The following is a 24,586-nucleotide window of genomic DNA, read 5'->3' on the forward strand; positions in this document are numbered from 1 at the left end:
GAAGTTAGGCAAGTTGTGTATGGGAGGGTGACTAGGATGAGAATTTAGCCACTTTTCAAGTTGCTCAGGTAACATATCACTGGTACAGAGATTTATCATACTGGTAATCAATAATCCAGCCTATTTATGTACACAGGTATACTGGTCTTCTGAAAGCTCAGGTGACAGGAAGAATGGTAAACCTGTTTACCCATCTACAATATGTGTAGTAAGCCTCTGTCCAAAGATAGCCTGGCTGACAGGTTGGTGGAGTGGAAGAGGGATGTATGATGAAGCTTTCAGCCATCTTTCAACCAGTGACCTGTCAGATGGGCTATTTTTGGACAGAGATTTACCAGTCTTACAGAAGACCAGTGGACAGTTCTACTATTCTTTTCTTCACTTGAACTAGAAGGGGAAACTGACAGAATTCTTGTCAATTTCACACCAGCTTTGAATTTATCCTGAATTCATAAGCATTGCAAGGAAATGCTAGGAGCAAGTGGCTACAGCACTTAGGAGTATCTCATGGAGTACACAGAATGGTGTTAGAGTAGGTAAAATGACACTGTCTCATGTCATTTGCATGGCATATTCTTCTGTAGGACAACAAGCAGGGACAAGGTGAAAGAAGTTACCACATTACCTGCTCAGATCAGCTGAAATTCTTGAATTATTCGGCTATACACTGGTGCCTTGCCTGAGAAAACACCAGTGTTTTCAGGAACGCAAGTGAGGCCTGAGATATGCCTTGGAAATAAAACAAGGTCAAACTATATGTGGGAAGATTCCTTTTGAAAGGAGCAGGGAGACCTATAGCCCAAGAAGAAATGACCATGGAGGGCAATTGCTAGAGACTGGAAGGGAGAGTGGGTCCCCACACTAGAATGCACAAGCCAGTTTGAGTGCTAGTATTATCTACAACAAAATGAAGAGCTGCAAACACACTACAGAGCACTGGTTGTGCCAGTAAAAGTCTGACTTCTGATATAAAGTAAGAAGACCTGGGCAGAGGTTTCATGACAGGGGGCCTATTGAAGACAACATACAGTACATATTCATGTTCTTGACAAACAATTAGTGGGGCATCTTTTTATTTATTTACCTTCAAGTCATTGTTGACTCCTGGCAACTGCCTGGAGAAATCCCTGCAAGATTTCAGAGGTGTTTGCCATTGCCTGCTTCCTAGGACTGAGAGAGTGTGACTGGCCTAAGGTCGCCCAGCTTCATGCCTAAGGCAGGACTAGAACTCATGGTCTCCCGGTTTCTAGCCCGGTGGCTTAACCACTACACCAGACTGGCTCTCTAGGGGCATCTTTATAGCAGGGAAGAATTAGAGTTTTCTATATCTCTTGGCTGCCATCTAATAGCCTTCTGAATTTTTGCAGCTCAGATATAGTAATTTTGACATCATCTATCTGTTACTACCTTTTCAGCCCTAGTGGCATGCGCGTGTGCAAACTACCCTTTCTGGTAGTGAAACTGACTCCTAGCCTACCTCTGTTTCTCTTGTTCTTTTTCTCTCTCTCTCTCTCTCTCACACACACACACACATACACACACACACACAGACAGAGCGAGAGAGAGAACATGTCAGAAAATTCAGGCTTGATAGCTTAACTTCAATTTTTACTAGGTTTGTCTGGATATAACAGTGACAGATAAAGTGACCAGAACAAGATCATGCCTTTGTTTCCCCCATTTAATACAGGGCTTTGTATTACTTGGACAAGGAGCTGTTTTAATACAAATACTTAGCCATGGTTTGCTTAGTTACAATTATAGTTGGCTGGATTCACATGTACCACACCAAATCACATTCTGACTTATATTGTGTAAACCCAGTCAAAACATGGTTTGAGCCTGTGTTGTGTGAAACTAGTCACTGTGGTTTTATTCCATACTCATAGCATAGTCTGTTTGAAAACCTAGCTAAATGTTTTATATTCAGTAATCCATGATTAAACAAACCATGATGGAGTCCAATGTTCAAATACAATTCATACAGTACTAAGTATAACAATTTTTTTTTTAAATGAACACAAAAGCCCTGTAGGTAAGTCTAAAGTCTTAAACCAGCCCTGCTCACTAAGCACATGCAGTGAATACTTATCAGTCGTCTACATTTCAACAGCCACAGTTAATACTAGCCACAGTTTAGAGCTCAGATGAAATGTGAAATTTAAGTTTCCTGAAAGCAGATGTGAAAATTTCTGATCTTTTTATGGTCACATAGGAGTGGAATTGAAAGTATGCAAGCCTGGGGTAAGGGAGACACATTCCTGCTGTAACAAACCATTATAGCCATCAGGAAGATAGTCAGATGGTGTTTTTATATATGATAACTGCTGTGAGATTATTATACTGTATGCACAAAAATGGAAAGACTCTGAAATACCCACAAAGGAAAAATGGCTGGTAAAGATGACAGAATTAGCAGAGATGGCAAAATTGACTTGTTTGATTAGAGAAAGGACAATAACTACATTTATTAGTGACTGGAAACCTCTTATAGACTTTTTGCTGAAACAAAAAAATGAACTTGTGGTTTATGGGTTTGATGATTAGAAAGGGTAAACTATGAAAAGAAGGAAATTATGTTGTAACCTTAGAGAGGATAAAATATACAGTAAATGTACTTGTAATTGGTGTTAAGAATATTGGAAGCCACTTCTTTATAACTTTTTCTTTCCTTTCTCTTCTCTATTTCTTTCTTTGTACTTTTTTCACTTAGCTATTACTTTTCTTTACTTTCCTTACCTTTTTTCTTTCAAAATTTGTATTCAGCTATACAAAGATTTCCTGAAATAAACTTTTTGATTTAAATCACTATTTATTGTTTTGCAGAGTGTACTATAAAATATTTAATACAAACCATTATGATTTCCATGTATATATGCCAGAACAGTTATATCTGATAAGTTAGTACATATTTGCCACAAATATATACTGCATTTAGCAAAACGTTTGTCATACAGCAGGCATAAAATAATACTACTCAAAACCCTAACATATAAGTAAGAAAACAGATCTTGAAAGCATTAAACAATAATAGAAGATGTGATAGGCAACCCCCAAACACCCTTGACAATATTTATGAAAGAGGATGGTTACTTTGACTGAAATAAACTAATAACACAAATGAAAGTTTAATTGTCCAGTAAATATTAGCACTTAGTTTAACATATGCTTATGTTCCATATAAGTCCATGCAATATAATAGGATTACATTTAGCCATTAATTTAGAATGATTCCTAAAAATAGATATTAATCATACTTGTACATAGCTTGCTGAAGTAGAATTGATGAAGTCTTCATAATAATAAAAATTGTGATAAAGAAACATTAGGAATGTATAAATCAACCTAACAATATGAAACGTAACTACTTAAAAGATTATCTCAGTGATTTCAAAATATTGGAGACCCGAATCTAATGTCACTGGCCCTTCCCTACCTCATGACCTACTGACCACAATGGGCAGTAGGGTATAGATGGAGAGTTAAGGATTTACTCTGTGTCTTGGCTTTTTCACTCTGCTGCTACAGACAGTCCCCTACTTGCAAATTTTCATGTTGTGAACTTTCACCAATATGAACAAGATGGACCTGGAAGTCAGAACTGGAAGTCAATCCGGAAGTCAGAACTGGGAGTCAGGAGAAGGCGGGAAAGGTTTGATCGCAGCATGCCGCACATTAACCCTTTCCCACCTTCTCCCGCTTTCCATTTGCATTTGAAGTTTGCATTGGAGTTGGAGATCCCAGAAAGGGTTTGTTTACGTGGTATGCTCCATTGCCAGGCAAGGCAGGAGAGGGGGCAGTGGCAGAGGACAGGGACAAGGGACAGAAGTCTCCTGCCTTGACTGGCAATGGAGCATGCCATTCCCCACCGGCTCGTTCCTCGCTCCCCTCTCCTCCGCTATCACCCCATCCTCCTGCCTCACCTGGCGACACATTGGCAGCAGAAGATAGGGCTCCTCTGCCCACACTGCTGCCCTGCCTCCTGCCTCCTTCTGTTTTTTTTAACTTGGTTGGACTTACAAACAAAATAGACTTATGAACAGCTTCTTGGAATGTAATCTGTTTATAAGTAGGGGACTGTCTGTATTTGTCTACAAGATTGCTAATCTGAGATCACTTCCTTCTGCCTTTCTTCCCAGGCACTTACGCACAGGGGCTAGGCTTTGCCTATGCCAGTACTGTAATATATTTCTTGGAAATCTATTTTCTGATATAATTATGAAACCTAATAATTCTACAAGTGAAATTCCTGCTTGCTGAAATGCTTACTTGCACACAGAGAGTTCTTGTAACATCAAAGTGCCTACTTTCAAATAATTTTAGAAGTGTGCTTTGGATGAGATGACACTAGTAGATATGAAACAAATGAAATCTGAAATGTTGAAAAGGAGCTAAATAAGCTGTTGATTGAAAATCTGTGTTTAAATTATGTATCTTAGAAAAGATAAGGCATTGGATGATCATACTAGAAAATATGTGAGATCTCTGTATCATATAACATCTTCATTTCCAAAATTATTTTCTTTGTTTTAATAATCTTCAGTATCACCAGCACAGATGGCAAGTAAAGCTCTCTCATAATGTCCAGAGGAAAAATGCTGCAAGTTAAATAAGAATTCATTAAATATTTGTATTTAGTAAAATTGTACTAAATAACGTGCAAGAATTAGTGGGCTTTTTGAAAATAAAACATCTGACAGTAGTTTTGGGCTTAGTTATGTAGGTTTAAAGATCAGGGCAAGTAAGTTGAATGGGATTTGAAGATTGTTTGGGCACAGCTTTCTCTGCTAACAGAAGAGGCCAATGCTGTGGTAATTCTTCAGTTGCTGCAGCTGTTCTTTCTCATCTTGCTTGCATTGCCAGGCAAAATAACACAAAAAAGATAAAGAAGGGCAGTTGTTTCAATTAAATAGGCATGATCTAATTTGGACTTTGCTGTTACATTATTCCTTACTATTTAATTAATATACATATCTATACCCCACTTTTCAGGGACAAATTGAGAAAACTGCTTACAAACAAGAATCAGTTGGACACAAGCATGAAAAAATGTATGTGAAAATGACACTGACATTATGAACATTGGGAAAATAAAACGAAATCTGAAGTTGTTGAGAATGGAATGCATGTATTAATAATCTACTCAGGAAAATCCAGTTTCATGATGTTTCAGTTTCATCATGCTGCAGACTCCATCCCTTTATAGGTTCATGATGTCACAATACACAAAGGGGGGCAGCCTTACATAAACTACTACTTTTGTCATTCTGCTTCTCTCATGGATCCCACTGTGACCCCTAAAATGTTGGCAAGGTATAATTCCCAGCATGGCCAGTGATGAAGGATGCTAGGAGCTGTAGTTTGACCACAAAGAGTGCCCAGTAGTTCCACAACCTGTTCTATGAAAATTTATAGTATTTATATGATTCTAGGGCATGTCCATAGCTAGGCCTGACACATTTTTATAGTGGGTGTGTATGTGTGTGTGTGTGTGTATACACACATACACGTATGCATATACCCATACATACATACATACATACATATATAATATGTGTGTGTATGTTTTCTGTGTAGTATTAATTAATGTATAAACTTTGGAATAGTAATCCCTGATTTACATGGACAGATATTTTACTTGCTTTTTTTCTAGATTGATATGTTAATCAAAACAATCCCTTTTGTTGTAATATTAAAGTTGTAGTAATATTTTATGCATGTATTAGTGAAGGTATTTAATCTCTGAACTACATTGCTGTGTTTGTTGTTTTCTGTTTTCTTGACTCCAGATGTGATACTGGAATCAAGTTTCTACTTCCAGGAAGATCAAGACAAAATTAAATTTGACTTTCAATAAAAGTATGCGTAATTCCACGGTAAATCTGTTTGCAGCTGCAGTGTATATTTCTATAGGAGACAGAAGTATTATATTCGCTGCCTTTATATATAAAAAGGTTGGATAAAAATATAACAATAATGAATAATAATGTTTTCTGTATCATGTTAGAGGAAATGAAGGGGACATGATGCAACCTGTGTTAAGATACAAGATCATTGCCTATTGCAAACCAATTATTTATTCTCTTCCTTGATTTTTAAGGTTCTCCATGAATGCTTAGAATAACTGTTTTCTCTTTCTTAATGGCTTAATTATATCACTTCAAGATGTACAACCTTTTGCTATTAAGTTGTATCTTGTGGACTTACCTTAATATCATGGAATAATGTTTTTCCATATCTCTCTTTATATTGTTGCCTTATATTCATCAAATCTATTTCACTTCTGGCAATCAAAATCCTTATAACCGTTTTGTTGTGGAAATCTAACTCCTGGAAGGGAATACAAACATCTAACAGTTTCAGCAACCAAACAATGGTAAATTATTTTCTGTCCTAAGGAATAAAGATGAATAGTTACAAGATTCACTAAATTATGCACTGTATACACCAGGAAGCCAAACAAAGGTGGAACAATTTAAATGGGCACATTTAGAAATATGTTAAGCTATACTTGTTATTCTTGGACAGTAACTTATTCCAGTTTTGACCAAAGGGGTGGGGGCGGGGAGGAATCAGACAAAATCTCATTGAAAACGCATATGTTTTAAAATATTTTTTTGTATGGTGTAATTTAAGGTACCTAACATGTTTTGATAGAAAAGAATTATATATTTATAGTCTCTACATGAATAGTGCTCATAAGTATTGCTAAAAAGGAATATTTCCAGTGATATTATTTAGGCTTGATGTAATTGTATAAGGAAGTAATTATTTAGATACTGACTTTGGGAAAAGAATTTTTTCCAACATAATACCCTAAAGTTGAGCTTGAATTTAATGACCACCAGGATATGTCAATGCTGTTTTATTGGCAATAGTACAGAAATGGTTTCCATTGCCACCTTCTGAAATACTTTTTTTGATTTGATTTGAATGTCATATGAAAAAAAAGGATTTTATTTGAAACTTTGTTTTTCCTGCTTATCTTTTCCTCAGCTCAGAATTTTTTCCCAATAAGAATGCTCAATAGTATGTTAGCTATGATAAGTAGTTAATTCTGTGTTTTAAATTTATTTATTTATTTATTTATTTATTTATTTATTAGTTATTTATCAACTTGTATGCTGCTTCTATCACAAAGTGACTCTAGACAGCTTAAACAATAGGATTAAAACATCAAATAAAATAACAAATAAAAATGTAGGTGAGATTAAGGATGCATTTAGACTATGCTTTTATTGTACAATCACCCTGCCTCATTTCGCAGAATATTGCAGTGAGGCAACATTGCCTTTTATCTGAACCCTTTCCATGCCCCCCCCCCCCGCAATTACCTTGATCTTTTCTTCGTACCAAAATAAATGAGTTCAAAGGGAAAATATGAAGTAACTTCAAAGTACATTTTATTGGTAGAGTAAGAGGCATCCATCTTTTGAAAAGCAGCTTTTCAATGTTCAGAAAAGTGACTCAACTTCAGGGGTTACATACTTAGTTAGTATAACCAGTATCTTAGTATTTATCTACAAGTCCCCCCCCCACCCCGGAATAATTCACTTTAAAAATGGGAGTGTTGTTTTAGAGAGAATGTAGAAAGGGAAGCAAGCAATTTTTTTCAACCTAATATTCCTGGGAGTGGGTTTGTCTTAAATTTTGGGAAGGTGTACCTATAGTTACATAAATGAGTTTGGGTACATAGTTCATGAAACAGTAGTGACATCTAGTGGACACAGTTATGAACAAGGTTTTTGGGTTTTTTGCTGAGGTGACCAAGAAGCAAGATTAATTTGTGGGTTACTTACAATGGATTCTTAGGAAGAAAGAATTCTTAGAAAGCTTGTAGGATTTTATTTTTATGATGGAATTTATAAATTATAATTAAATAATTTTGTTCCTGATATCCTGCTTTGATATCTTTTTTGCAATTACATTATTGTGCCAGATATCCTTGAGATTGTAACTGGGAAATGCTTATAGGGAATTTTAAAAGCTATATTCCCAATAGATTTGGAAGCTCCGAATTTGGACAAATTATCTAGATTTAGATTTTACAAATGCAGGTGAAAGGTTTTGAATGAGAAAAATATATAAAATTTTCTTTTTGTCAGTGCTTTTAAATTCCTGGCATTGGGAATTTAAAAATCAGAGAGACTTACAGCTTTAAGCCATAAAGGTATACTGGGTTGTTTTATTTTATCTCTTAGGACAAACTATTTTACAAAGTGGCTATGAAAATAAATATGAAAAGTACATTTTAATCCAAGTCAACATATTTTGTGACAAATACCTGAAGGCCAAATATGTTGCATGGTTGGGAAAGGAAGATTATTTTTGTTTGTTTATTGTGAAATTAAATGCCTGGCTGAGGGTAGTGAACCCATTTCTTTTCTACAGATTACTTTTTCTTCTGCTTAAAGCTATTTTTCTTTCAGCATTGTTCCAACACAGGTAGTGAGGAAAGGTGGCTTTAACTGTCTATCTGTACCTTCCTTTTTGTCTTACTAGAAATGAATGTGCACGCTTATTCATATTCACATTCGTTTTAAAGTATGACTGCCTGCCATTTGTATTTTGGAGAAAAGGGGACAATATAATGTCATTCATTTGAGGAAGCCCTCATAAATGCTGTAGATTTATTGTGTTCTAACTTGCCATCTGAACTAACAAGGCAGAGCTCATTCTTAGGGGACTGGGAAAAAAAAACCTTGCAAGGAACCTAATAAGAAATAAGACTTTTAATGTAAACTACCATGATTTGGCAATATACAAGGAGAATAAATAAATTGGAGCATGGGACAATGGCAGCTTGCTGACAGGAGCTTCTCTCCTGTCACGCTATGAAGTTTGTGGTACCTTTATTAACTCTTAGTATTTAATCCATGAGTTAAGCTAAGAAAGCATGGGCAGGGAATTCTTGGACCCCACCCACCAGGTCACATTTTCATCCTCTAGCATGGGTGTACAAAGATGCACTTGTTCAAAGCCAACTGCCCAATGTTTAACACTGCTAACCTACCCCCATTCCCTTTTTCCTTCAGGTTGGAAGATTTAAAGAATCTCTGAAAAATCCTCCATTGGATTCTCTCTACTGGAACTTACAATTAAAATTACTGTATTTTGACCACTTTTCCTAACAGCTCCCATGCTGAGGCACAGGAGGAAAAGAGAAGGATAGAGAATCTGACTGCAACAACAAACGACATTGTGATGAGACAAACTCTTCTTATGTAAAAGAAAAACTTTAGTTAAGATAAGCTCTGGAATTGAAAATATGTGAAAAATAGATTCCATTGAGCTCATACAGTTGTTAGATCTGGACGAAGATTTGGATTTGGATTATCGACATCATTTGTTAACAAGAGCAAGTTACAGGTTTTAACTAACAGCTTCTGTGAATACTTAAGACTCATAAAGAATTATTGCAGTGGAGTGAGAAATTGGTGTAAGGTAACCTTGAGTACTTTGGATTTACATAACAAGTCTGTAGAGTCATATTTAAGTTATTTCCTACCTTCCTATTGCAAAATATAAGAAGAAAACCCACTAGATGGCATTAAATGATATCCTTTAAATGGACATATTCCAATTTAAGGACTACATATGCTTTGACTATAAAGACTGTGTATGGAAAATATTTTGCTACTTAAAAAGAAAGAAGGGGATGGCAACAAGCTATGCTAAGAGAGATGGGAAAAAAGGGGAGGGGAGGAAAGAGGAACAGACTCAGATATGCTTAATCAAATGTTCAAGAAAATAACAGTACAAATGACAAGACTGAGTAAGAACTTTCAACAATCACAACAGATGGTCATGAATACGATAATCCATGAAAGCTGGTTGACATGAAAGCTGGTTTGAAAACAGAGATGGAGGATATGACAGCTGATTTAAAACACAGATTATGATCATTGTGAAGAGTGTGTTCAGGCTAATACTCAACAAATTACAAAGTTAAAAGAAAAACAAGACAATTTGACACAAGACCTGAAGGCCCAAGGGTGAAAGGGCCAAGAAACAGAAAGAATAATGGGTGCATTAGAATCTCAGCAAAGACAATCAAATATATGACTTGGGTCATCCCATAAGTTTTTGGAAAGGGAGATATCAAAAGCCATTCCAAAGCTTTGATGCACAATTATGTAAAAACAGAGATTTTCCAGATATTAAATACATTTTTAGAATAAATTTCTCATCTGCACAAAGAAGAAAAGTGCTGCAGAATATCCTTGTAAGATTTATACACCAGAGAACAAGAGATGCTATTCTAAAACAGCAGATTGGGATATACCTTTAATTACAGAATGGAAGTAAATTCAAATATTTCAAGATGTCTCCCCTAAAATGTTAAGAAAAAAAGGAAATTCACATTTCTTACAAACCACTAACAACCAAACAAATTAGATATAGTTGGAGAATTCCATTTGCATTTGAAGTCTTTCTGGTAAGACAAAGAATAACCACTAGGACAACCACAGAGGCTTTCTCTTTATATGAAAGATTAACTGCTCAGACCTAACAAAGAACTTTCTGGCATTGGAATGGATATCAAAGATGAAGAAAAGGGGTAACTTGGTATAGCTGCAGCATTAAACTGAAACCAAACTGAAACAAAAAAGGATAAGTTAACATTAATTGCATTAAACGTAAATGGACTCAATTACCTAACCAAAAAAGGGACAATTTTTAACAAGCTCCAAACATTTAAAGATATTGTTTGCTTATAAGAAACACACATATAAGAAGATCATGACAACTTGTTAAGACAGAAAAAAATTGAGTCAGGAATGCATAGCATCAAGAAAAACAAAGAAAAATGGAATAGTAATTTATGTTAAATCATGTTCCTGGGAAGTATTAGAATAATTAAAGAACAAAAAAGGAAGAATTTTAAGCCTGAAATTAAGAAAATAATATACAGTTTTAACACTGGCATCCATTAACGCTCCAAATAAAGATAAGGAACAATTTTATGAAAGATTTTTGCATATGCTTAATAGACAACTTTATGGGAGACAAGTAAAGCTTTCATGAGAAGAATTCTTGTAAGACTTGCAGTGAACTGGAAAGCCGAATGCAGAAATCACAACTGGTAGGAAAAATAAAGAAATTAAAATAAATTCACAAAACCAATCCAAGAACCAACAATTAGATTTATTGGAAATGAAAGAACTCCAGAAGAAGAGGAAATATGTCAAATAAATTAATTGTAAGAACCAGACAAACCAGGAAAATTTTTGGCACACCAAATCAGAAAGGAGAAAGAGAGAAGGATGGTAACAGTGATAGAGAAAGATAATAAATTGTTATATACAAGATTGGAAACAACAGAAGAACTTGCAGATTTTTTTAAAGTAACTATAAGTATAAAATTGACAGGGAAAATATGAAAACATACATAATTCAGAACTTAAAGAACTCACAGAAGAACACAGATAAATATTAAGCAATCTATAGTAAATCAAGAGATTAAAGAATCAATAAAGAAAATGAAAACTGGAAAGCCATCAGGCCCAAATGGGCTGACAGCCCAATATTACAAAAAGTTAGAGGAGAAACTGGTGGAACCATTATTGAAGACAGTGAATGAAATTCAAACAGTTTAAACAACAAAAACCAAATACATGAGATGAAGCATATATAACTTTAATACATGAAGAAGGGAATGACCCAAAGAAACATCAGTCTTACAGATTGCTTTCTTTATTGAATATTCATTATAAGATATTCACTCCTATATTAGCTGAGCTATAAAGAAATGTATTTCCAAAATTATACATACAGATCAGACAGGTTACATTCCAAAGAGAAAGATGATGGGTAACAGCAGATTTATTATAAATGCATTTCTTATTATTAAAAGTAAGAAAAAGAAGTTAGCAGTTATATGTTTACATGTGAAAAAAGCCTCCCAAAACTTGGAATACACTTTTCTACTGGAGGTTTTAGACAAAATGAATCCTGAAGAAGAATTCAAAACCTTGGAGGAGAGCATACCGTATTTTTCCGACAATAAGACGCCCCCATGTACAAGACGACCCCCACTTTTCCAACCCAAAATTAAGAAATCAATATTTTAAAGATAGTGCAGAACACATTTTTATTTAGTAATTAGTTAACATTTACCTGATACACTTGGTGGGAGGAGGTCCAAACCGTCTCTCTGCAGCTCTATTTCCAGTCTCTTTTGCATAACTGATTACATTCAAGCACGAGTGAAACTGCCGATAGCTTGTCTCTGCAAACAGCCTTCCTCTAATTGGTTTGTTCAGCATCAGCTGACGTCAGTTACATCAGGCTCGTGACTGGAGGAAGTCTGTTTGGGAGACAAGCTATTTCACTCGTGATTGGAGGCTAGCAATAGGAGGAAGCCTCTCTGCAGAAACAAAGTTTGGCAGTTTTGCAACCGCGATTCTCGGCTGACTTCCTTGAATAAGACGCCCTTCAGTTTTTAGGGTAAGGATTTTAGAAAAAAGTATCGTCTTATAGTCAGAAAAATATGGTATATCAGGGGCAAATAGCAAAGATCACAAATAGCAAAGATCACATCTCTGCAAGCTTCTCAGTATGTTAAAGCACAAGGCAAGGGTATCTACTTTCTCTTTTATTATTTGTAATCAGTTGGAAGTCCTGGCAGACAAGATCCGAAAAGATAAACAGAAAATCAGGATCAAAATTCAAGGGGAGGAATGCAAGTTGAAATGCTATGCGGATGATACAGGTAGCCCTTGCTTAACAACGGTAATTAGGACTGGAATTGACCACATCACTTAGCAACAGCAATCCTGACAGTTCCTGTTTGTTATCGTTAAGTGAGGATCGCGGGTCATTAAGCAAGGACCTCACATGACCATGACTTGCAACTTCCTGCTGGCTTCCAACAAGCAAAGTCAATGGGAAGCTGGCAGGAAGTTGCAAGTCCTGGTCATGACAAACCATTCCTTAGCACGCTTGCAAACAGGCTCACTGGCAACTCTGAAGATTGGTCATAAGTCTCCCTCATTCAGTGCCATCATAACTTTGAATGGTCACTGAACAAAACATCATAACCCAACAACTACCTTGGATAATAGCAATTATCCAACCACAAAACTCCATACAATAGCTGATTAAAGTTACCAAAGATTTTTGCTGCCTTTTCTGATATAAGATTAATGAAAAGAAAACTAAGAGAATAACAAGGCATTTAACTCCCAAAGAACAAAAAATTCAGTGAAATATTTGACAGGATGCAATAAAGATATATTTCAAAACGATTATGATAAATTACAGAAAAAAAATAAAGCAAGACCTTGAAAGGATGAAAAAGTTTAAAACTTTCTTAGCTAGAACTCATAGCAACCATAAAAATTAATAAGTTGCCCAAGTTGAACTACTTATTCCAAATGGCACCAGTTCCAATTTCAGACAAAAATTTGCAGGATTGGCAAAGAACAATAAATTGATATATATGGAATGGAAAAAAACCCCAAACAAACACGAATAAGAATAAGATGCAAAATCTTGCAAGACTCAAAACAAAGAGGCAGATCAACCTTCCCTGATCTTAGACTGTATTACAGAGCAAGTTGTCTATCATGGATAACAGAATGGATAAAATTTCCAAATAATAGAACATCAATTATAGAAGGAGCAGGCCTAGCTAATGGACTTCATAGGCACCTATGGTACAAAGAAATGAGTGGAGTAGATAATCTGAAGGGACATATTATAACACAAAGTTTCTTAAGAATCTGGAATCTTTTAAAACCAAGGATATGTCTGGCTATCTCACCATTAGTATCATTGTCAAAAGATTTTTGCTCTAAGGACAACTACAATAAGAAAGATTTAATCATATATGTCAATATTATACATCTGGATTCAGGAAACAGATTAAAGATACAACAAGTATTGGTCCATGAAGGAAGGAACCTACCATAGTTAAAGTATTTACAAATAACTGGAAAGATAAAAAGCAATCTTAAACTTGAGAGAGATGACAGAATTTGAAACACTTATACAAAACCAAAATCACTTATTATGTTGTATCTATAAATTATTACTGAAATATGATACAAAGACAGAGCAAATAAAAAATTGCATGATAAAATGGATGCAAAATTTTAAACAAGTAATTACAATGGATTATTTAATTACACAGTGGATTACACAGTGGGAAGAGTTATAGAAAAGATCATTACTCTATAATTTAAGGGAAAATTGGTATAAAATGTTTTACAGGTAGTCCTCGGCTTATAATGGCAATTGGGACTGGAATCACTGTTGCTAAGCAATGAGGTTATAAAGCACAATATCACATGACTGCGCTGCTTAGTGAAGGCAATTCTGGCAGTCCTGGTTGCTGTCATTAAGCAAGGACTGCACAAGTCATTAAGCAAGGACCTCATATGTCCGCAACTTCTGATTTCCTGCTGGCTTTCCCACTGACTTTACTTGGGGGAAAGTGGCAGGGAATGTTGGAAATCATGATCACATGACTGGGGCTTGCTACGCCGTAATTGCAAACTGGGTGCTGAGTCATGTGTACTGTGATAGCTGGAATTCTGCTGACCAGTCATAAGTACCACTCGCTCAACACTATTGTAACTTTGAACAGTCATTGAACGAATGGTCGTAAGTTGAAGACTACCCGTGTGGATGGTATATAATTCTGTAGACGATTGCCAGGATAAACAAATCATACAACAATAAATGCTGGAAATGGCTTTTCTTACATCAAACATATTAGACAGCAAGGCCTGCTAAGACATTTAAAGTATGGCTTTTGCAGAAAAGAAAGAAGTTGATTAAAAAACAACTGAAAAAAATGCAGATAGATAAAAGCAATAACCACTAAATTTTAGAGAAAAGTACAAATATTTACATAGTAGTTAGTGGTTGGGGAAAAGAAAAATGAAGAGAAGGGGAGAACACACTACTGAATGTTTCGTTTTATAAGGAATATTTTATTATATTATATCTTCTTGCATCTCTATTTTTGATCTTTTAGTTTTGCACAATGCCTATGCAATGATATAACTAGTAAAAAGTTTAAAAAATAAATATAGAAATACTGAATGATTTGTTTTCTAACAATAAAATCCAGAAACACAGCAACAACTAATGAACTGTGTAATATTTGAGTGTCTCTACTTTTGGAGCATGACTTGGGGCCATAAGGTAAATAGATTATATAAAATAGTTTGTAACTATAATTGGAAATTTAGGTTCACATAATGTGCTAAATCACACTTTCTCACCTAGGAAGTTTTAGAAGTTCTCCACTCATTCCTGACAATTCTTGGTGTTGAAGTCGAGATATCCGGAGAGTAGCAATACTGCAGAATGCAGAGCTAAGTCATCCTCAGTGTACAGTAATACCTCGGTTCACGAATGCTTCTGTTCACGAACAATTCGGTTCACAAACAGCACCGTTCGCAAAATTTTGCTTCTGTTTGCGAACTCCGCATCGGGTGACGAACACGACCCGTGGCCATTTTCCCTGCTGTGACACATGGTCATGGCTTCCTGTAGGTAAGGGGGACTCTCCCTCCAAACAATAACCACCTCCCCACCCGCCTTCCTGTCCTCCACGCCAGAAGTTGCCTCAAGCAAGGTTAGTGTTCTCTCTCTTCATACTGTACTATACTGTACTGTACTTTGTTTCATATTTTTGTGGTTTTAAAAAAAATACATATGGTTCAGAACAGATTAACCGTATTTACATTGAACCTTATGGGAAAATTTGATTCGGTTTGCGACCAATTCGGTTCGCAACCAGAGTCGTGGAACGAATTAAGTTTGTGAACCGAGGTACCACTGTACTTATCAGGAAGCATCCCGCTGAACTTACTTAGGATTGGTTGCCATAATTAGAAACTATTTGTAAATCAGGCAATGGACTGTATCTCAAGATATGGGAAGAAAGCATAGTTTCATAGCCATTGCCAAATTACTGTATCAACTGAATTTTGAATTGACATGACTATAATAGTACCATAAAGCTAGTAAGCACCATGTTTAAATTGAAGATTATAACTTTCTTAGAAGAGAATTGAGATACATAAGATTAATAAAACTATTTTTTTCAGATAATATGAATACTCACGTGAATTGCGTTGTAAAGCCGAGAGGCAAAATAAGAAGCTTTGTCTCGAACGCACTGAACTGAGATGGAAAAAGACAGACAGATTACAGTTTTCAAAATCTAAGCATAAGCACAAAGGAGTAATAATTATTTATGTTTAGGTAGTGTGAACTTTCTCATTTCCTTTTCATCCTTTGAGAGATGAAAGTGAATGTGCTAGGAGTGGGAGAACAAGCAAGAAATATACTGATGACTAAGGAGTTCTAAAATTTCCTAGTAAAATACAGTACTTTTATAGAATTACTCTGTGCTTACTGTGGTGGCATTTCTCCTTCCCCTATGCAATTTCTGTTGTTGGCATGCCAGGAACCATGTATTCCAGCTGCTTCACAGCATGCTCTGCTGTATTATGGGACAGAGGCTCTCACAATTCTCCACTAATAAGAGACCAGACTACCCCAGCTAGTGGCAGGAAGTGTAACCAAGCTGTTAGAGGAAAAACTTTGAATTTTGAACTTGAATTCTTTGAATATCAATAGCACAACAAAGTATGTTTGCTAGGCTCTGTTTATATGACCACCTAATTGGTAGGGGGAGGAAGATCAACATTTTCCCTTTTTAGATTGGAATCCCTGTGTGAAAAATATGTGAGTATCAATGCAACCCTATCAAGTTGACTAAGAAATTTAAAGCCCATTGCTTGAGACTGGTTTATGGGATTGCAGTCTAAGTTGTTTAAAAACAACAACAAGCTTTCCCTATAATTTCAAGATAAGAGATTTTGAGCTCAGTCTAGATTTTCTCAAGCCAACACAGGAAATCTTGGGGAATACTATAAACAATTAGTCAAGGAGTACAATTAACTCCTCTCTCAGTGTAGATAGTAATTTTTTGTAGCAATTATAGGCCTAATGAAGAGAATATATATAGCTCAGGGTTTACACACACACACACACACACACACATACACATATCTATATCTATATCATCTATATCTATATCTATATCGCTAGTAGCACTGATGATGTTACCTAGTTGGGTAGTGAAACATCTGCAAGGAAACAACCAAGCTCAGAGAGCACCAAGGACCCCATAGTTACAGGTCTATTTTAGCCCATATTTCAAATTTTCTTTTTTTGCACATGCCACAATCATTACATACATTCAAATGTGTCACTTCTACAAAATGATATTATACAAGTATTATATGAAAGTCAAGATTATAACATACTACCATAAAAACAGCTTTTTTACCTATTGCTACCAGTAGTTCCTGAAAGTATCCATCATAACATTCAAGAATGGCATCTACTATGTCTTGTCCAGAGATATTCTGAAACTCCTGAAAAACTAATTATTAGGAAAAAGACAGATGTTTGTCAATTAATTTGAATAAACAAATGCAATGTTGATTACAAAGGTTTAATTTTTCTGTCCCAGACGATGACTAATTGGAAGAGTTTTAAATTAAAATTGAACTCCATATTCAGTATATGCTCAGTTTCTTGATGAAAATGTACATTACCCATCCACAACTGCTGATAGCTTTTGTTGCACAGAATCATCTGGAGCATGTTTTTGTGTTCCCCACTTTTTTGCTGGCATGCTTCCCATAGGACCTAAACAATTAAAACAGTAATGACGGTTAAGAGATCGTTACAGCAAGCCCTTCAAAATTTCTCAAAACAATTCAAAATGGGCCAATACCATAGCATCCTGAGCAGCCATGGCAGGATCTGCATAGCCTTCTTGTCTGCTTCCCTGGAAAAAGTTAACAGGCATAACTTTAAGCGGCCATTTGCGATAATCATGCTCTCTGCCCTTGGAGCAGTTTGAAAACACACTCAAGGGCAGTCTGTCGCATTGTTTTACATCATTCATGACTGGACCAGCAATCTCACAGCTTCTCACATATGCTTAATCATATACTTTTACTTTTTCCTTACTCAAGTCACAGGCAGTTTTTCCATGTTATCTTCCTCATTTGTGCATATAACAGCTTTTCCTATTTTTCTTGTATCATTTCATATTATGTGTGTGTGAGAGAAGGATACATAGAACATTTATAATAAAATACTGAATCTCAGTTTGGCATTGCATGGTCAAAGTTTGAGTTTATATTCTGCATGCTCTGATTTCTATCATTACCTGTATTAATGTTAATCATAGTTTATCATTATTATCCTATTCAGCAAATTAAGATTATGCCTTACCCTTTTAATGAGAAATGAACTTCAAACTATGATGACCAAATGATGATTACTGAATTACTAAATTCAGATTTAGAAGCAAGCAAGTGCAAAGCAAATTGCTGAGCAAGCTGTAGATTTCCTTGAACAATGAACTCACTTAAGAAAAAGTGTTTGGCATTACATTTGAATTATGTAATACCATACATTCTTTCAGAGATATTTATTTAAAAAAGAACTATTTCACTTACAAAATAGTTCCTTAGTCTAAGTACTTCCTTTGAAAGATCATGGGAATTGGTTTTGGCAACAAAACAAATTGTTTTCAACAACTAAAATTTAGTCAAAAGTGTTAAAAATAAGAATCTTCCAATTCTTTCTCCCAAAGTTGAATGCCAAATGATCCTTTAAAAACAACAACAAAGCAACTTTGTTTATACAATACCTGACCAAGATTCATTAATGTATCTCTAAAGTGTCCAGAAGTCTCAGAATAAATGTCTTGCAGAAGATCACTGTCATATTCTAAAAATAACATGATAAATATTTGAGCATCTAGTAATGAGTGAGCAAAACATTTTAAATTACTATGATGTATAAAAGAAAGCAATTCATATTGTTTCAAATAGTATAACCTCTACAAGCTTGATCAGCTGGTTTGCAATTGTATCACAAAACATTTTGTGAATTCAAAAATGAAAATAAACCTAGTGTAAGAAAATTGTTAATAAGAGCTAAGCTTCACTGAGTGAAAGTTTGCACAATTATTCTTTGAAATATCCATGCTCCAGAAGAGCTAGAAATATTTTACTGTGCATAATTAGTTTGTATGGAAGGAAGGGAGATTCTACAGTCTGTAAGTGCATTGACTAAACATCCTAAAAATTCTTGGAAACTTCTGTAACAAGATAGTACAACCTGAATAAATTTCTCTTGGCATGTGAGCATACAATGACATACTATAGGGAAATTAATTTTCTATAATAAGGAGATGTTTACAGAAGAGAGGATTCTTAATAATAAATTCGCTTCAAAATAGACAACGGTAAGCATAATAAGGACCTGATCAGGAATTACAAAGAATTCCCCAAAATGATATAGCAGGAAACCAGTATTTCTGCTTTCCAAAAAAACATTTCTCTAAGAACTACAACTTCTGGGGTGGAGCTAAGATTGCAATAGAGCAGCAGCTTTTCTGCTGAGTTCCTTATAATATTTTGTTTTATCTGTTTTACAAATAGCTTAGCTTCATTCTGACTACAAGTCATTACAGAAGGAAAGAGTGATCTTCTGAGACTGCATTTCTATGCATGCAATTCAGTACAAGGTCTATTAAGCTCAGTGGATTTTCTGCTGAGCAGAATTGCACATAACAGGTATAAAATAATCTTCATATAAACTCCTTAATTATTGGTAGTAACATCTACAAAAAAATATTGGTAGTAACATATAAAACATCTTTATGTTGTTTTCTGTTCTGAAACTGAATAAAGTGAAAATCAGCTTTTAATAAGCTAATTTTCTAATGATCTCATAATGTCATCATTTGACAACTTAAATGATGAAGACCTGTTTAGGATGCATATAATGCCAGAGTCTTGATACATCGTTTGATGCATATTTACTCAGAAGTACATCCATTGCACCCTGAGATCTTTATTCCCTGTAAGAATATATAAGGCTGCAGAAAGGACTGTTTATAGGGAATCATGATACAGGCATTTGGCAAAGAGGAAAGAGACTTCATCACCATCTCATCAGACTGGTCTAAAAAAAGTTTCTACTCTGTACATTGTCCATTGATTATTTTACCACTGTACATTTTATAAGAATGCACATATATCGAGAATAGTTACGCATTAGGTAGGCTTCTTTCATCTGGAAGATCTCTCCATTTGATCTTGAAGCCAATACATCAATTAGACAGTTCTCATCTGTGCCAACTCCCTACAATAGAGGAAAAAAACCACAATGCTGGTATATGCTCAGTGGTTTCAAATACAATTAATACATGTATTTAAAACAGGTAAACTTGGGGTTCTCTGAGCTTGGTTCTTTTCTTGCAAACGTTTCATTACCCGGCTAGGTAACATCTTCAGTGCTAAACAGTGCTTTAGCACTGAAGATGTTACCTAGCCAGGTAATGAAACATTTGCAAGAAAAGAACCAAGCTCAGAGAACCCCAAGGACTCCACAGTTCAACCCTGAGCTACATGTATTCACCTCCATTGGTAAAACAGGTAAGTATGAATGCTCATTAAGTATGAATGCTCATTTCTGTAGGATGATTTGCTGGTGATATATTTTGTTTGTTTCCGGGGCAGTAGTGATTTTATCTCAATATTTTTTATGAGTAGCTCCTTTGATAAAACAAGATGAAAAGGTAAAAAAGCTCTTTTATGAGTGAAGAATGCTATCATTAATTACCTCCTTGATGTACTTGATCACATTATGCTATGTTTAGAATCTGATCCACATTTCCAAACATAGTATAATATGATCAAGTACATTAACCTGATAGTAAGTTGTTCCATTGAAATAGGTATACATAGGAAAAAAGCAGCATAATTAGAATTAGTTTCGCTATGGACAGTTTCACTGATTATTCAATTTGACAGGGAGGAATAAAGCAAGCTTTTGAAGCTATTCTTTCTTTAGCCAATGTTAGGGTCAAGCTTATATTTTTCTAGTCCATGAGGGGAGCAATGGTGCAGCCATTCAGTAGTTCATGCAACTAAGTGACAGACAAGACCAGAATGAGCTGCCTTTCAGAGTAATATATAAATGTTTACCTAAAAAAAATCTAAACAAATACTTTATTCTGTTACTGAAACCAGTGGGATATTAAACTGCTTAATTTTTGTTAGACCATGATTGCTATGTTTTATAAAGTGAAATATTATGCTTTATTTGCTTATTTACTTAAAATATTGCTTATCATTATTTACTGAAAGTATTCTAGAGCAGTGTTGAACATTTTGAATTTCTTATAATTTAACAATATAACTAACACATACCTTCATAGCATGCCATAGCACATGGGCATCATACAGTGCAGGTGGGTACATCAGTCCAACCATAACTTCCTTGAAGTGATGTGACAGAGTCTCTTTCAGGTCTGTAAGCAAATCCTTTGGCAAAGAAAAATTCAGTCATAACTAATAGTTCTGTACATAGAGGCACTAATTCTTCAAAGGAAATAGTGCAAATGCACTGGCTTGGTATATGAAGCTATTACTTTTAAACAATTATCTGGTTATAGCAGGGATTTAAAAACCCATTCTTGGGGCCTTTAAAGAAGCCCTAGAATGTTTTATATAAATCAGCAATCTATTAGGACAGGGACATGGAACACTACAACTTCCATAATCTCTGACAAATGTTTGGGACTGATGAATTGCTTTTGTTAGAAGATGAAGAGTTAGAACGAATGTAGCACTGATCAGTGTAAACATGGCTACAAGATCTGCACATTTTTAACCATCTGAATCACTGTTTGCATGTATAGTACTTCTTTCAGCAAGAAGATGCTCACTTGAAAGTCTCTTTCCATTTTTAAATTTGGATAAGGATATGGATTTTTGCTTTTAACTAACATTTATCTGTATTTTGACTATATGAATCAAACCATGGGAATATTTTCTCCAGTGCATCTTGGCTGTAAACATTTCTTTCTGAATTGTGAATGACTGCTTTTTATGTCATGAGTTCTAGCAGTAAAGGGGGACTATAAACTATAAAAGAAATATAGCACCATTAATGCAAAATATGCGGTCTGAAAGCAATAATTAAATGTAACTACAGAACCAATGCATATAATTAACACAGCAGATAGAACAGCAGTGAGGAAATATATATACAAATTAAAAATGAATTTATAATGAAGAAACAATATGTAATCTTTGCTGAATGCACACTGACAACCATTAAATTGCACATGGAATAGATATTAATTCATTAAGATATTTACTACTGACAGCATGTCCATAGAAAAACTGATTAATAACACAAATGAAGACTAATTAAAAACTATCCCATGCAACTGGAAACGGGGCAAATGGAGAAAAGCAGTAAAAAAATAGGACAAGATGAGTATGAGCTGTCATTATTAACATTTTATAACGATCTTCGAGATAAGATGACAAAATAGTTGTAAAAAGGCATTCAGAAAACTTCGTGTTATGCTGGAATCACAGCTTCAATGTTCTTTAGCAATCTGAAATGCAATCACCTCTCAATATTATCAACTTTCATGATACTGATATCCCTTATTTTAGAAGTGAAAATAGCAATAATGAGTGGTCTTATTGTTCTTTTCCAATAATTCGTGGAAATAGTGGATATAGAGAATAAAAAAAATTGCATTGAGACATGCACCTGAGACAACAATGAAGAACACTGTAAATACAGTCTTTAGTTTACTTAAGTCTCATGCAATTCTCTACCTGTTTATTCTGAAGTAGGCTCTACAGTATTCAGTAGAGTCTACTCTGAATGAACTGATAGGATATTCTTGGGGATTTCAATCCCAGCAATGAATGACAACGAACTATTTAAAACAAGGATGTGCAATCAGTGGTCCTGGACCCACTTGTGGCCTCAAAGATCATTACACCAAAAGTAAGCAGCAGTTCCCAACTTATAGCACTTCTCCCACTTTTTAAATTCATAAGTAGGAACGTATATATGTTAAGCTTCCAGTGGACCCAGCACTCCCAAATGCAAATGTGCAAGAGAAAAGGAAGAAGAGATGAGAATGTCACCCTCCTAATTTGAAGATGCCATGATGTCACCATGCCACTGCCATCCTCCCCCACCCCCACCCCCACCCCATTGCTCTTAAAAGCCAAAAACCCTTTTTTTAAAAGAAAAAAACCTTAATGCTTAAGGTAAAACTTACATGATCACTACTCTCATTTCTTGCAACAGAGCCAGAAGAATTTGCAAATTTCTGCTTCTATTGTCAATTAACTGTAATGTACTCTATCTGAATTCAAAACTGTGATTAATTTTGCATAGTTCAATCTGATTTAGGGCCTCAAGAAGAACCTTCAATGTTGGCTGAATAAATCCCCCTTTTTGACCCTAAGTCTCTACATGATGGCCATGCTCACTCTGTTTCCCCAAGTGTCTATCTCCATTCCCCAGAAGAAAAGGTAAACTTCTTATTTCTGACTCTTTCCCCATTTAAGGCTTTAAAATACTTCAATTGTTGTTAATGGAGGCTGTTTTAAAATAGAATTCTTTTAAAACAATTTCAGGGAAGGCTCCCTATGGACAGAAGCTGTAACATGAATAAACATACTTTGAAATGGAAGAAAATGATTCCAGTCTTCTTCTGACCATGTCGAAAAGAAGAAAATGGCAGTGCACGAGTTTGAGGGTCTTTTCCATAACATATAACCATATTTAGCACTTTATTTTCACATAGCCAATTCATTTCTTCAGAAATGATCAATTCTCAAGTTTTTGGCTTGTCACAGTCAGGCTTTTCTACCATGCTGCTTTTCATCAGGACCAGCATTGCTGCCTAGATATTCAAAACATTTCGTGGGAACAACTAGTATGAACAAGGGCCTGGAAATAAAGACAAAAGCTCCCTTATAATAACTTACCCTGCCATACATGTTTCTATAAGCCTCGGCAATCATGAGTCTTTGTGAGTTGCAGCGCTGGGTTAGAATATCAATCAGCATATCTTTATTGCAATCTTCAAGAGAAAGATTTTTTTAAAAAAGAGTTACTTATTTGGCAATAATCAATTAATGTTTGAAACTGATGAGTTTTCCACTGGCATTTACCAACCGTGTTTAGCATATATATGTGCCTTTGACTTACTGGTGTAACACTGACAAATAGGTCATATTATCAGCTGCGTAGCCATATCTCTCAAGGGCAATGGATATGAATACCTCAAGACAAGAGATAATAGCTTTGTTGAACAAGAGCTAGTTGTAGTGTAGAGATTTATATCTGATCCTTATTTGTTGGGCTTACATCCTTCAGATACTGATAAAATATCTTACTTACTAATCTCCATTTTTTATAGCTGTTTACAGTGCTTTACTGATTGAAATTGCATATATTTGTTTGCAGATGGATAGTATAATAAATACAGTTTGCTAGCATTATTGAGCTTCTAGTAGAAGGCAGTTTTCTATGTGTGTTAGGGTAGTTAACAGCCCCAGCCATTACCCATCTATGGCAGAAGTGAATGTTAGAGATTAGCAAACTTCCAAGCCTGGGGTGCCAGTGCAAAATATCTGGAACACCTCTCCCTCTGCTTATGCTGAGATAATTGAAATCTTTGAGATATTATTCAGGAGTGCTGAAG

General features: G+C 35.2%; 1 protein-coding gene across 2 annotated transcripts in view; it reads right to left on the bottom strand.

Annotated features, from left to right (window-relative positions):
• Positions 1-1,591: 1,591 nt before the first annotated feature.
• The window catches only part of ANXA10 (annexin A10), a 37,504-nt gene continuing 14,509 nt past the window's right edge, over positions 1,592-24,586 (bottom strand). For both annotated transcript variants that reach the window (XM_088132548.1, XM_025171942.2), the window contains exons 3-12: positions 23,868-23,962; positions 21,270-21,383; positions 20,109-20,199; positions 18,698-18,777; positions 17,771-17,824; positions 17,589-17,682; positions 17,318-17,413; positions 16,085-16,143; positions 6,208-6,330; positions 1,592-4,598 (exon numbers count right to left, since the gene is read on the bottom strand). In XM_088132548.1, the coding sequence (XP_087988674.1) occupies positions 4,530-4,598; positions 6,208-6,330; positions 16,085-16,143; positions 17,318-17,413; positions 17,589-17,682; positions 17,771-17,824; positions 18,698-18,777; positions 20,109-20,199; positions 21,270-21,383; positions 23,868-23,962 (875 nt within the window). In that variant the 3' untranslated portion in view covers positions 1,592-4,529. The remainder of the gene's footprint in view (positions 4,599-6,207; positions 6,331-16,084; positions 16,144-17,317; positions 17,414-17,588; positions 17,683-17,770; positions 17,825-18,697; positions 18,778-20,108; positions 20,200-21,269; positions 21,384-23,867; positions 23,963-24,586) is intronic.

This window comes from Python bivittatus, unplaced genomic scaffold (assembly GCF_059951505.1).
Source record: "Python bivittatus isolate LINGU-HERP-01145 unplaced genomic scaffold, Pbiv_v1 ctg000070_np1212, whole genome shotgun sequence".
Lineage (NCBI taxonomy): Eukaryota > Metazoa > Chordata > Lepidosauria > Squamata > Pythonidae > Python > Python bivittatus.